At 44.6% G+C, this 13,919-nt stretch overlaps 1 protein-coding gene across 1 annotated transcript in view; it reads left to right on the top strand.

Moving 5' to 3' along the window:
• Positions 1 to 13,919, top strand: part of TRAF5 (TNF receptor associated factor 5) — a 51,034-nt gene that overhangs the window by 22,352 nt on the left and 14,763 nt on the right. The window contains exons 2-5 of the mRNA XM_047840215.1: positions 6,089 to 6,307; positions 7,898 to 7,955; positions 10,790 to 10,891; positions 13,647 to 13,811. Coding sequence (XP_047696171.1) covers positions 6,090 to 6,307; positions 7,898 to 7,955; positions 10,790 to 10,891; positions 13,647 to 13,811 — 543 coding nt within the window. The 5' untranslated portion in view covers position 6,089. The remainder of the gene's footprint in view (positions 1 to 6,088; positions 6,308 to 7,897; positions 7,956 to 10,789; positions 10,892 to 13,646; positions 13,812 to 13,919) is intronic.

The raw sequence follows: 13,919 nt of genomic DNA, 5'->3' as shown, positions 1-13,919 counted from the left end.
GCTGAGCAAGACACAAAGGTGGGGAGAGGGAGCGTGGGGCATCGGGTCCTCAGGACTCTGCTGGTCAATCAGCAGGAGCAAGGAGATGGTCTGTGAGGTCACTGTGCTGGGCCGCCCAGCACAAAGACTGACAAGACATGGGCCCACCCAGCAGCCTGATCGAGCAAGGGCCCCTGGGGGTGCTGGGGCAATTCTTAGCAGGAAAGCAGCTAATGGGCTCTTACTTAGTTCAGGTATGTTCGGGCACAGAAATTGGCAAATTGTACAAACTGGCCTCCCTGAGACCCTTTCCGGGGATCTGCATGAGCAAAACTATTTTCATAATACTACTAAGATATCATTTGCCATCTTTACTCTGCTTTCCTGAGCATACAGTGGTGTTTTGCAAAAGCTTCATGATGTGTGATTCTGTAATACACTGCGCATGGGAGAATTGGATATGAGAGCCCAGCTATCTTCTGTTAAGCCCAGAGATGCGTGGAAATGTAAAACAATGCCACTCTTCTCACTTTTTTTTTGTTTTGAAAAATGGCTATTTTTCATAAAAATGTTTTATGTTAACATATAATTGGCTCATTATCTTAAAGTGAATTAATAAAGAAGTAGACATTTTTAATCTTTATTTATTTTTAAATTTATTTTATTTTATGTTATGTTATGTTATGTTATTTTTTATTTTTTTATTTTAGAGAGAGAGAGAATCTTAAGCAAGCTCCATGCTTAGCACAAAGTCCGATGCAGGGTTTGATCCCAGGACCCTGGAATCATGACTTGAGCCAAAATGAAGAGTCAGATGCCAACCGGAACCCCCAAGAAATATATTTTTTTTAGTTTTCAGTTTTAAACTCAAAGTGGTAAATATCAACAGAGAGAACCCACATAAACAAAAACGTGGGGGTCCTCAATTTTTTAAGAGGCTTTATTTTTTAGAGTGGTTTTAGATTCACAGCAAAATTGAGCAGAAGGTACAGAGATTTCCTACAGATCCCCCAGCCCCACACATGCACAGCCTCCCCATTGTGCATGTATTCCCCACCAGAGAGGTGCATTTGTCACAGCTGATGAACCTACATTGTTTAGGGGAGGAAAAACAATTTTCCCTCTACTCTTCTGAGTTCTTAGTTGAGACCCCTGTGGTAAAAGACAGATTAGCAGGAGAAAAAACAAACAAGTTTATTAACATATATAACTCATGTATGCATGGGAGATACCCAGGGAAAAATGGATAGCTCTTTGAGGTGGCTTGGAATTCAGGATTCATTGTAAGAGGGAAAAGGGAGGGGGAAGAAGGCTTTTTAGTGGGGAGTGAGTGATTTTTAGGAAAAGATGAATGATCCCTTAGAAGAGTTGTGATAGTTTGTGACCAGGTTTGTCTGGGTATCACCTTCTAGTTTCTTCTCCTGTGATGAGTTCCTCTTTCCTGGTTGATGAAACTTCTGGAGAGATGGTTTATAATAATTAAGTTTCTCTTGGAGGATTTGTCCTTAGTCAGATAAGGTGTTGTTTTAGGAAAAATGTAGAATATGTATCTACCATTATGGTATCATACTGAGTGTTTTCACTGCCCTAAAAATCCTGTGCTCCACTTATTCATCTCTCCCTGCCTCCATTCTCCCCCTGGCAAACACTGATCTTTTTACTGCCTCCATAATTTTGCCTTTTCCAGAGTGTTGTAAAGTTGGAACCTTACAGTATGTAGGCTCTTCAGATTGGCTTCTTTCACTAAATAATATGTATTTGAGATTCCTCCACATCTTTTCATGGCTCAATAGCTCATTAAAAAAAATTTATGTTTATTTATTCTTGAGAGAGGGAGAGTGTGAGTGAGGGGAGGAGCAGAGAGAGAGGGAGACAGAATCTGAGGCAGGCTCCAGGCTCTGAGCTGTCAGCACAGAGCCTGATGTGGGGCTCGAACTCACAAACCACAAGATCATGACCTGAGCCAAAGTCAGATGCTCAACCAACTGAGCCACTCAGGCACCGCTGTAGCTCATTTCTTGTTGGTGCTGAAGAATATTCTGTTGTCTGGGTGTATCACCATTTATCCATTTGCCTACTGTAGGATATCTCGATTGCTTTTAAGGTTTGGCAGTTAGGAATAAAGTCCCTATAAACATCCGTGTGCAGGGTTTTATGTGGACATAAGTTTCCAGCTCCTGTGGGTGAATACCAAGGAGGGATTCCTGGATGGTAAGAGATGTTTAGTAAGAATCTGCCAAGCTGTCTTCCCAAGTGTTGCATCCCCACCAGCAGCGAGTGAGAGTTCCTGTTACTCCACATCCTCACCACTATTTGGGATTGACAGTGTTGGGGTTTGGGGCTATTCTAGTAGTTGAGTAGTGGTATCTCATTGCTTTTCTTTTTTAATGTTTACTTATTTATTTTGAGGGAGAGGGAGAAAGAGAGGCGAGTGGGGGAGGGGCAGAGAGGGAGGGAGATAGAGAATCCCAAGCAGGCTCCATGCTGTCAGTGCAGAGCCTGATGCAAGGGTTCATCCCACAAACCACAGCATCATGACCCGAGCCGAAATCAAGAGTCACATGCTTAACCATGTTAGTGGACTGAGCCGTTCAGGCACCCCTCTCATTGTTGTTTTAATTTGCATTTTCCTGATGACATATGATGTGCAGCGCCTTTTCATGTGCTTCTTTGTCTTCTTCCCGGGTGAGGTGCGTTTTGGAAAACAGTCCTTTATCAGATGTGTCTTTTGAAAATATTTTCTCCCAGTCTGTGGCTTGTCTTCTCGTTTTCTTGACAGTGTCTTTCACAGAGTAGGAAACTTTAATGAAATCCAGTTTATGAATTCTTTCTGTTATGGTTTGCATCTTTGGTGTTGTCTCTAAAAAGTCACAGCCATACCCAAGGTCATCTAGGTTTTCTCCCTTGTTGTCTCCTGGGAGTTTAAAAGTTTTGCATTTTACATTTAAGTCTGTGATCCATTTTGAGTTACTTTTTGTGAGGGCGTAAAGTCTGTGCCTGGATTCTTTTTTTGCATGTGGATGTCCAGTCGTTCTGGCACCACTTGTGAAAAAGCTGTCTTTGCCCCACCGTATTGCCTTTGCTTCTTTGTCAAAGATCAGTCGACTGTATTTATGTGTGTCTATTTTTGGGCTCTCCGTTCTGTTCCACTTATCTGTCTGTTCTTTCACAACTACTACACCATCCTGATTTTACAGCTTTAGAGTAAGTCTTGAAGTAGGGTTGTGTCAATCCTCCAGTTTTGTTCTACTCCTTCAGTATTGTGTTGGCTATTCTGGGTCTTTGGGTCCTCAGTTTTTAAGAGTCTAAAGTGGGGGGGGGGCGGTGGGAAGGGAGGGTCCTGAGACCAAAAAGTTTGAGAACTGCTATTGTAGAGAAAGATGGACACACAGAAGAGTGTATTAAATTTTTTGTTAGGAAAGAGGATAGAATGTGGTGGAAGGGAACTCAGACTGAACTCAGACTACATCTTAACTGCCCTCTTTTGGGAGCTGAGCAAGCCCGTTGCTTTAGGGTACATCTCTGAGAGTCCAAATTTAGATGCTTTGTGACACAGACATGAGCCTGGTCTTAGGAGAGAATCCTAGATGGGTGTGGGACATGAGTTGTTGTCTTCCCTTGGGACCAGAGAACTCAGGGCAGATTAGGGAGGTTTGGAGTTGGTTTTTCCATTTCTCTGAGAGAAAGGTGAATCTTGGGGATTAGGGTTGTGCATGTAAATCAAGTACTATGCCTTTTCACCTTCATAATTAAGGCTTGTGAAATCTCAAGAGTAAGCCCTGTTAAAAGGGAAACAATCACATCTTGTGCTGTTTACCTACCACCCTTGAAGTTCTGCAGGAAACGTAGAGAGGAAAAGGTGGGGCTTTGGTCTCAAACCCCAGGATTAAAATAAAAAAATCCCCTGTTCTGCTGAGCGGGGCTCCTCCAAAGAGAAAGCTTTATTTGCTGAAAGAGGCCAGTTGCTTACTCTGCTCCATTCGTGGCGGCCACACCCCATATCAGCCCGCTCCAGCCGGGGGAGAGACCCGCAGCTGACTCAAGCCGAGCTGGGTGTTGGACGGCACCCATCTCCCACCCGCACCGTCAGGCCGCGCAGCTGCTCTCAGGCCCAGTTGACTTCATCAGCTGCAGGGAAATCTTGAGGGATCTCAAGAGCAAGCCAAAGCAAGCAAGCCTGAAGGCCAAGCCTTCCTGTTCCCTAGCCATGTGGAAGGCTGTCACCTCCAGGGACCACCCTCGATTGCCTCCCATCCTTTAGCCAACTGCCAGACACCCTGGAAGCACCACTCCCCGCACTGTGCCAAAAGTGACAGTATTCTTACTCCAGGGGAGGCAAGGCTTGCCTTGAGGGGAGGCAAGGCTGTTGTTAACCTGGGGACCACTGGTGGGTTCAGAGGGTCCTTAAAGGTCCCGAGACCAGGTATGTGTGCTCTTTTCTGGGGGGAAGGTCTAGAGTTTTCATCAGATTTCAAAAGTAGAGAAAATCCTTATAAAAAGTTAAAAGGATCACTGTGCTAGAGAGCAACACTAGTTATAACTGTCCTGCTGAAGAGTTTCAAAGAGTCCTTCCAATGATAATAATTCAACAAAGAGTTGAGTTCTCCATGCCTGGCTCAGTGCTAAGGGCTGGAGACACAACAATGAGTAAGATCGGATGTGACCTATGTGTCATTGAAGGGCACAGATATAAATGAAATACACAAATGCATGTCTAATTCACTTACTTGTTTATTTATTAATTTATTATTTTAAAAAGTTTATTTATTTTGAGAAAGAGAGAGAGAGAGAGTGCAAGCAGGGGAGGGGCAGAGAGAGAGGGAGAGAGAGAGAGAATCCAAGCAGGCTCCACACTGTCAGCGCAGAGCCCCATGCGGGGCGTACAGCCACAAGCCATGAGATCATGACCTTAGCCAAAATCAAGAGTCAGACGCTTAACCAATTGAGCCACCCAGGTGACCTGCATGTCTAATTTAAAATCAAATGCGGTTCTGAATTTCAGAACTTGATTCTATGACAGATAGAACAGTGGATGTTTAGTTTTTGTTTTTGAATGTTTATTTCTGAAGAGGTAATATACTCATGTTCAAAAATTCAAAAGAATTATACAATGAAACACACTCACCCCTGGCCACCCACCTACCATTATTCCCTAGCCTCTCCCTGGAGGCCATGCATGTTTTATAGACTGATGAGTGGGTGTTCTGCTGTTCGACGGAGGGAGGGGAGAGGAGGGCGGAAAGGAGAAAACTTACCTGGGGATATGATGCTTGAAGTTTGAAGCATGAATGTGAAGGGAAGAAGACTGCAAAGGGTTAGGGGAAGCATTTAGATAGAGGCAATAGCTTATGCAAAGGCCCTGTAGCAGGAGTCAGCTTGATGTATTAGAAAAATGAAAAGAAAGCCTATATGGCTGGAGTGCAGAAAGCAAGGGGAGGAGAGGCCTGGGATGATGCTGGGTGGGGAGCATGCAGTCTTGTAGCTCTCTTAGCATTGTGGACTTTCCCCTAAGATCCTGGGAAGCCACTGAATGATGAGAGGAGAGAACCTTCAATCATACTTGCATTTTGAAAATGCTATTCTGGCTATAGTATGGAGAATGGATTGGACGAGAGAGCAGTTAATGTGCTTATTTAGTGCAGGTGAGAAATGATGTGGCTACATATATTGCAAGAAATGTATTGGTATAAAAGGTTCCTGCTTCTGAAAAATGTTGACAAAGTATTTGTTTCAATTCTCTCAACTGAACGGAAGAAAATTCCATAATAAGGGTTTGCTTAGAACATAGTTATTTGGTCCGAGCATGTGGCCAAACTGACAGGATAATTTAACATCTGTAAAAGGTTGATGGACGAGGGGCTGAAGTCTCATAAAATCTTGCTACAAGTCTTTTGGTCCAGCCTCCCTCCTGACCACCCCCGGAGACATCTCCCCTGTGCAGGAGCCCTCCAGTGGCTGGAGGTCGTCAGTGTTGCTACAAAGTCATAACAGAATGACCATGTGGGTGACAGTGCACTAGTTAGGAAACCAACCACTACAACACCTGATGGCTGTAGTTGTTTTGGTATTTGCACACTTAACTTTCCTTCTCTCGACCCCCCTCCCCCAGAATGGCTTATTCTGAGGAGCAAGGAGGGGTCCCCTGTGGTTTCATCCGCCAGAATTCCGGCAACTCCATTTCCCTGGACTTTGAGCCCAACACGGAGTACCGGTTTGTGGAACAGCTGGAAGAACGTTACAAATGTGCCTTCTGCCACTCAGTGCTTCACAACCCGCACCAGACGGGGTGCGGGCACCGCTTCTGTCAGCACTGCATCCTGTCCCTGAGGTGAGTGGGCAGGGCCTGCAGCTCTGGCCAGACCAGGCGTGGCTGTTCCTGGGATGGAAGTGTCGAACGTGGCCACTCGGCTGTCATTGTGGTTTTTGGAATTGCTGTGGTTGGCCGCAGAACCGCGAACGCGAGGAGGGGCTCTCCCAGGGGCTCTCTCTGAGAGCCTGAGGAATAACCTTTTTTTTTTGGCCTCTCACTTATTGATAGTCACCTTTTTTTCCCTTTAAAAAAAAATTCAATTCCTAGTAACTTCTTTTGAATCCATGTTTAATATCTAATATTGTACAGGTTGGAGAGTTCTATCTAGAATGTGGACATTCATAAAATCAATTTCAAAATTTGTAATTTTTCTATATTTAAGACGAAAGCACATAAATGGTACTGTAGGGCTTAGAGAGGAAGTATACTTCTCCTGTATATTTGAGAAAATGTGAAGTCTTTTTCAAGAAAATCTAAGAAACATTATAATCCTACCCATGAGGAAAGAGGGCCTCATTTACTGTTTCATGCAGTGATTTACTGGTAACTAGGGATTTCCAGATTGGATCGCTGTAGTAATTTATGCTGGTAGCTCTGAAAGTAAGCCTTGGGATCCATATTTGTTTTATGTTCTGCTTAAATCAGCAAGAATAATAAGTCTGATGGTGTGAAAAAATAATAAAAAATGAACGATAAGTAAAAAGATAAAAAAATTCAAGCATAATTAACGTACAGTGTTCTGTTAGTTTCAAGTGTACAATGTAATGATTCAACAATCCTCTACATTACTCAGGGCTCATGATAGTCACCTTTTCTTGACATTCAGACCACATGCGAGGCAAACCTTGATGCACAGTCTGTGTTGGGAAGAACCTGCATCTCACAGGGGTCTGTGTAGTTGTTGCTCCGACTTTTCCTTGCCTTAAGGCAGAGGTGGTGTCGCATCCAGAATGGACCTCTCTGCAATGGATGCTGTCCACTTAGGGCAGTGGGAAAACCTGGGTCATACCATTTTGAGGGAGAAGACCAGGGAAGCTATGGAAGCAGGCTTTGGGGTTTTTTTTAGGGCACTAAGTAAGTTGTTTCCTACCAAGCTTGGAAAGAGGGTTATTACAGCACATTCTCGTTTATTCATGGGTTTGTCTATTCAGCACCTGTGTGTTCCAGGCACCTTGCTAAACTAAGCTTCAGTGTACAGAGAGGAAGAGCTGGAGGTCAGTGTGGAACAGGACCCACTCTCTGCCCTCCAGAATGCTCCAGTCTAGTGAAGAGACAGGTTGTGGCACAGTGTGATAAGCAAAAGACTGCCGTGGGAGCACCGGCAGGGGACATTTAACTCTGTCTGGGGGACTGACTATTTGACCTGCATCTTGGAGAATGAATGGGTGTTTTTTGGCAGACTGGGAAGGTGCTGAAACTGCAGTGGGAGGTGGGGGAGAGACACAACCCTTCTTGGGGGAGGGAGCAGGAGGGAAGGAGGGAAGATAGGGCCAGGTCTGTTCAGGGGAGCTGAAAGGGGTCAAGCATGGCTGGAGTGCTGGGGCTGCTCTTGGAAGAGCGTTTGAGGTCAACTCTTAATTCCAGCTCTATTTTTATTTTTCTCTCCAGAGAATTAAATGCAGTCCCACTCTGCCCTGTAGATAAGGAGGTTATCAAATCTCAGGAGGTAAGAAAATCACCGCTTTGGTTTAGTGGGTCTCTGAGTGATGGAAAAACCAGTGTCCTGGGTTGAACTGGATATAGAGGTTGGAGCAGTAGAGTGGGAGAGGGGGGCCTTTCTTAGAGTCCACTTTCCTCTGGTGTGGGGTCAGGCCAAACCCTACTCCTACCACTGTTTCAGAGGCTTGTTTGGGTCTTTATTGATGCCTCTCCCCCTGCCCCCAACCAAATTTCTACTCTGCTCCCTCCTTACCCCCTTCCAACACCAGCTCCAGGTACATTAAGTTGCTTGGAGAAATTAAACATCCTGTTTCTTGGAATTCACTTTCTCCTCTAGTTAACTTCTAAAACTTCCTTTTATTATTATGTCTAACAATAGCTTTATTGAAGTATAATTCATATGCCATAAAATTTACCTTTAAAGTATATGTGTTTCTTGGAAAATAATAACATAAAGTAAAGTGTACATGTTTCTTGGATGTATACTTCGGAGTGGAATGGCTGGGTTGTATGGTAATTTTGTTTAGGGCCATAATGGTAACTTTATGTGTAACATTCTGAGGAGCTTCTTCAGACGATTTTTCAAAGCAACTGCACCATTTTACCTTCCTACCAGCAGACTGTGAGAGTTCTAATGTCTCTAGATCCTTGCCGAAAGTTGTTAATGGCCATCATTTTGATTAAGTCTTTCTAGTGGGTACCTTTGCTTTGCATTTCTCTAATGATTAATGATATTAAGCATCTTTTCATTTTTTGTCTATTTGTGTATCTTCTGGGAGAAATGCCTTCTCAATTTCTTTGCCCATTTTTTAGTGGATTATTGGTCTTTTATTGTCGAGTTCTAAGAGTTCTTTATATATTCTGGATACAAGGCTCCTATCGAATGTATGATTTGCAAATATTCTCCCATTCTGTGAGCTGTCTTTTCACTCTTGGTGGTATCCTTTGAAGCATGAAAGCTTTTCATTTTGATGAGGTCTTACTTGTCTTTTGTTTCTTTTGGTCACTTGTTCTTTTAGTTGCATCTAAGAAACCATTACCTAACCCCTGATCATGAAGATTTTCTCCCTTAAAACTTCCTTTTAAGGTGGCTCAGTCAGTTGAGCATCTGACTTTGGCTCAGGTCATGATCTCACAGTCTGTGAGTTCGAGCCCCATATCGGGCTCTGTGCTGACAGCTCAGAGCCTGGAGCTGCTTCAGATTCTGTCTCCCTCTCTCTCTGCCCCTCCCCCACTTGTGCACATGTGCGCGCTCTCTCTCTCTCTCTCTCTCTCTCTCTCTCTCTCTCTCCCTCTCCCTCTCAAAAATAAATAAACATTAAAAAATTTAAAAAAAAACTTCTTTTAAGCTCAGTTTTCTTCCTCTACAATTCTGTTACAGGACGTTCAAGCATCACCTCCTCCAGGAAGCTCCCTGAGCATGTCTAATGTACATGCTCCTTGTCTATGCTCTTATGTTGTGTTTTCCAAATGCCTAGTAGAGGACAGTGCCGTGCTTGTGTTTGCCTCACGCACTAGACCGGGGGTTGACATACTACAACATGAGATATGTTGAGGCGAATCTAGCATTCCACCTGTTTTTGTCTGGCCCATGAGCTGAGAATGGTTTTCACATAAATCATTGAAAAAAATCCAAAAAAGTGTACACAGGAACTCTGTGCTACTTTTGCACATCTCATGAGTGTGTAAACTATTTCAAAACAAAAAAATATTTCATTAAAAAATTTTTTTAATGTTTATTTTTGAGAGAGAGAGAGAGACAGAGACAGAGACAGAGACAGAGACAGAGAGAGTGAGAGTTTGAGCGGGGGAGGAACAGAGAGAGGGAGACACAGAATCTGAAGCAGGCTCCAGGCTCAGACCTGTCAGCACAGAGCCCAACATGGGGCTCGAACTCACAAACCGTGAGATCATGACCTGAGCCAACGTCGGATGCTTAACCGACTGAGCCACCCAGAAACCCCAACAAAAAATTTATTTTAAAAGTCAAAAGAAGAATAACGTTTTGTGACATGTGAAAATTACATGAAATTTACATTTCAGTGTCCATAAATAATGTTTTATTGGAACACAGCCAAGCTCATCCATTTAAGTATTGTATGCAGCAGAGTTGAATAGTTGCAAAAGAAAACATTGCATTGTGGCCTGCAAAGCTGAAAATACTGACTATCTGATCCTTTATGGAGAAAGTTTGCCAACCCCTGGTGTGTGCTGAAATAGCAAGTCCTCACAGCTTCAGTGACAGTACCTGATGACTAATACAAACTTTTATACTGTGACAGGAAGCTGAAAGCGTCATCCTCATCCACAGCCCACCTTCTGACCTTTGAGCATATGAGGTCAAGTGCACCATGAGATTCTCTTGCAGCCTACTGTGCTGAGCATTGAATTTCCTGGCCTGTATGTTCAGTGGCCTGTTGGAAATACGTATCTGAGAAAGCCTTTTCTTTTATGGTGGCGAATCTGATCTTTCCATTCCAACCACTGTCTGGAAGTTTCCACCTGACTTTTTTTTTTTTTTAATGTTTATTTATTTTTGAGAGAGAGAGAGAGAGACAGAGTGTGAGCTGGGGAGGGGCAGAGAGGAGAGGGAGACACAGAATCTGAAGCAGGCTCCAGGCTCCCAGCTGTTAGCACAGAACCCAACATGGGGCTTGAACCCATGAACAGTGAGATCATAACCTGAGCCAAAGTTGGATGCTTAACTGACTGAGCCCCCCCCCCGCCAGGCACCCCTCCACCTGACTTTTGAGATGTATCTGAAGACCAAATTAATAATAGTTTCATTCACATTGCTCTGAAGCTTTGGAGTGTATGAGACCTGTTGTGTTTCTCTTTTAGGTGTTTAAAGACAATTGCTGCAAAAGAGAAGTCCTGAACTTATATGTGTATTGCAAAAATGCTCCTTCATGTAATGCCAAGATTATTCTGGGGCGATACCAGGTGGGTGTTACTCATGACCAATATTTGCTTTGGCTATCTTTCCAGTGGCATGTATTGAACACCTTTATATGACAGTTACTGGGCAAAGCATGATAGGGGGTTCATTGGGTTGCCCTCAGAGAATTCCTGTCTAGCAATACAGTTGGCTACAGTGCAGTACTCCAAGAGCTAAGTGTGGGTGAAGAGGTCCATCTCATATGGAATGCATGGAGGGCATACTATATGGGCTAGACCTACACTGTGGTTTAGGGGTCATTGACCCAAAAGAGAAGCTGTGGGACATGCTGAGCAAAAGGACATGCCAGTTTTGGGGAACTGTAAAAGATTTGGGGTCCCCAGGGTGGGGGCCAGGGCAGTCTGCACAAAGACACATTTGCAAGGGTCCCTGCCCCAAAGCATTGGCAGATGCTGGTGGGTGTTTCCAGCAGCTGTGGGTCCCAGCCCGTTGGTTTATGATCCAAGGCATATAACATAGAGCAGAGCAGAACTAGGATGTGATTTAAAGGGAAAGCGTTGGTGTGAGCTGCAAACACACAAGGTGTAGGGGTAGCGAAGGGGAGTTTCTCTCACATGGAACTGCCCTACCTGGTTCTTCCAGCCAGCTGGGGAAGCTCGATAAATGGGAAGCTGGAAATGTGGCTGTGCCACGGCAGGCCCGTATCAGGTTTGATCACACTGTGCAGGAATAAGAAGCGGGCATCTCTAGCTTCCAGAGAATTGCTTGGGGGCTGCTGAAATTTTGCTCTCCCACCCACATCTTTTGGAACACATTTCAGGTGATTCAGCCTTTTCTCCACCTTGCCTCCGAACCCCCCGGGCACTGAGCTTATAAATGAGTAAATGATTTCCTTGTTAACCCCAGGATTTCTTTGGAGGTTCACTGAACTTCTCCTGGGTTGATAGGCCCTGGAGCAAGGCCTCTTTTCCAGCTTTGTTGTCACTAAGGCTGAAAAGGAAATGAGGCTCAAATGGACCATCCATCCATCAGCTTTTGTGACCAGATCCACACTTTCTAGAGAAGAGTGGCTGGTGTCTTTTCACCTGTTTCTTTTGTATTTCCCCTCATTCCTGCCTCCCCCCACCAGCACCCTGGCTTCCAAAGGTGAGGTGAAGGTTCTCAGGCAGGAGAATCCTGATGGATGTTCACTATTTTGGTGAGAGTGGAGGGGTAGCAGCAGTGAATTTTGGAGAAGATACGGATTTCAACGGTCACTATTTGTTTCTTATTACTAAAGGTAAAGGAGAGTAGCTGTAATATTTATTTACCTCCTGTAGAAAAACTGGTTGGTTTTTCTCCTTTAGGAAGGGGGTCAGCAAAGTGTTTCTGTCAAAAGCCAGTCGGTAGATTTTTTAGGCTTTGCAGGCCATACAATCTGTGTATCAGCCACTCACCTCTTCCATTTCAGATGGAAAGCAGCCTCTGGCTGTATGTGAACAAATAAGTATGGCTGTTCTCCAGAAAAACTTTATTTTTTTTTTTCAACGTTTATTTATTTTGGGGACAGAGAGAGGCAGAGCATGTACAGGGGAGGGGCAGAGAGAGAGGGAGACACAGAATCGGAAACAGGCTCCAGGCTCTGAGCCATCAGCCCAGAGCCCGACGCGGGGCTCGAACTCCCGGACCGCGAGATCGTGACCTGGCTGAAGTCGGACGCTTAACCGACTGCGCCACCCAGGCGCCCCAGAAAAACTTTATTTACAAAAGCAAGTAACAGGCCAGATTTGGCCCACAGGCCAGAGCTTGCAAACAGTATTGTAAGGGGTCTTGCTGGGAATAACATCAATAGGGTTTTGATAACTTGTTAGCATCACAATAACTTGCAGTGATCCAAAGCGTTTATTAAGATATATCTCCTGCTGGGGGCGCCTGGATGGCTAAGTGTGTTAAGTGTCCAACTTTGGCTCAGGTCATGATCTTACAGTTCCTGAGTTTGAGCCCCATGTCGGGGTCAGCTCAGATCCCGCTTCAGATCCTCTGTTTCGCTGTCTGTCTGCCCCTCCCCTACTAGCTCCCTTTTCCTTTCTCACTCTCAAAAATAAATAAACATTCAAAAAGAAAAAAAAAAAATATACCACCTGCTTTTCAAAATTGATACCATAAAGAATACTGGAACGAACACTGTCCATGTTATTGTTGTCTCGTATTCTGATTAAGAACATTTCCTGACTAACAAGCTTGACCGCTCCCAGCTTCTCTTGGGCCTGTGATTCTGGTTTTGTTTTTTTTTCCCATCTGCTTTTTTTGACCACTCTGGAACAGCTCTCTCTCCCTCCCCTTTCTTCCTTTAATCCTTTTCCTTCCTTCATGTACTTAGGATATGCCCCACTCTTATTTGCTCTTTCCCTCCGTCCCAGCTTTTACCATCTGCCATGCAGAGATTAGTACTTGGTGCTGGCAGTGGGGATGGAGGGTGCACAGAAGAAATTAAAAATGCCCTTGCAGGACTGGTAAATTACTCAGCAAGCCTAAGGAAAGTGTTTAGGAACTGCCCTGCAAATTCGGGCATGTTACTAGATAATCTGAAATAGACTCAGCGTGCTTCCTTCTTCAGCCATCTTCCCTGTCCTCCTAACTCCTACCAAACAAGGCTAGCCATCGCAGCCTCCGTCTGGGCAGCCCCATCCGTGCCCTCTCCTCTGCAGCCCTGTCTGCCCAGCTGCCCCCAGTGTCCTCCCTCCCTCTCTAGGCTTCCAGCTGGCTCCCCTCCCGCCGCCCTGGTCAGCGGGGCCCACTGGCCTGTGTTATCTGTTGCAGGACCACCTCCAGCAATGCCCGTTTCAAGCCGTGCAGTGTTCTAATGAGAACTGTCAGAAGCCAGTCCTTCGGAAAGATCTGAAAGAACATTTGAGCGCATATTGCCAGTTTCGAGAGGAAAAATGCCTTTATTGCAAAAAAGATGTGGTAGTAATCAATCTACAGGTAAAGAAAGAAAGAGAAAGAAAGAGAGAGACAGAGGAAGAAAGAGAGAAAGAGAAAGGAAGGAAGAAAGGAAGAAAAAGAAAGAAAGAAAGAAAGAAAGGAAGAAAG

Source organism: Prionailurus viverrinus, chromosome F1 (assembly GCF_022837055.1).
Source record: "Prionailurus viverrinus isolate Anna chromosome F1, UM_Priviv_1.0, whole genome shotgun sequence".
NCBI classification, from domain to species: domain Eukaryota; kingdom Metazoa; phylum Chordata; class Mammalia; order Carnivora; family Felidae; genus Prionailurus; species Prionailurus viverrinus.
Note: the sequence above shows the minus strand (reverse complement) of the source record. Positions and strands in the feature narration are given on the sequence as shown.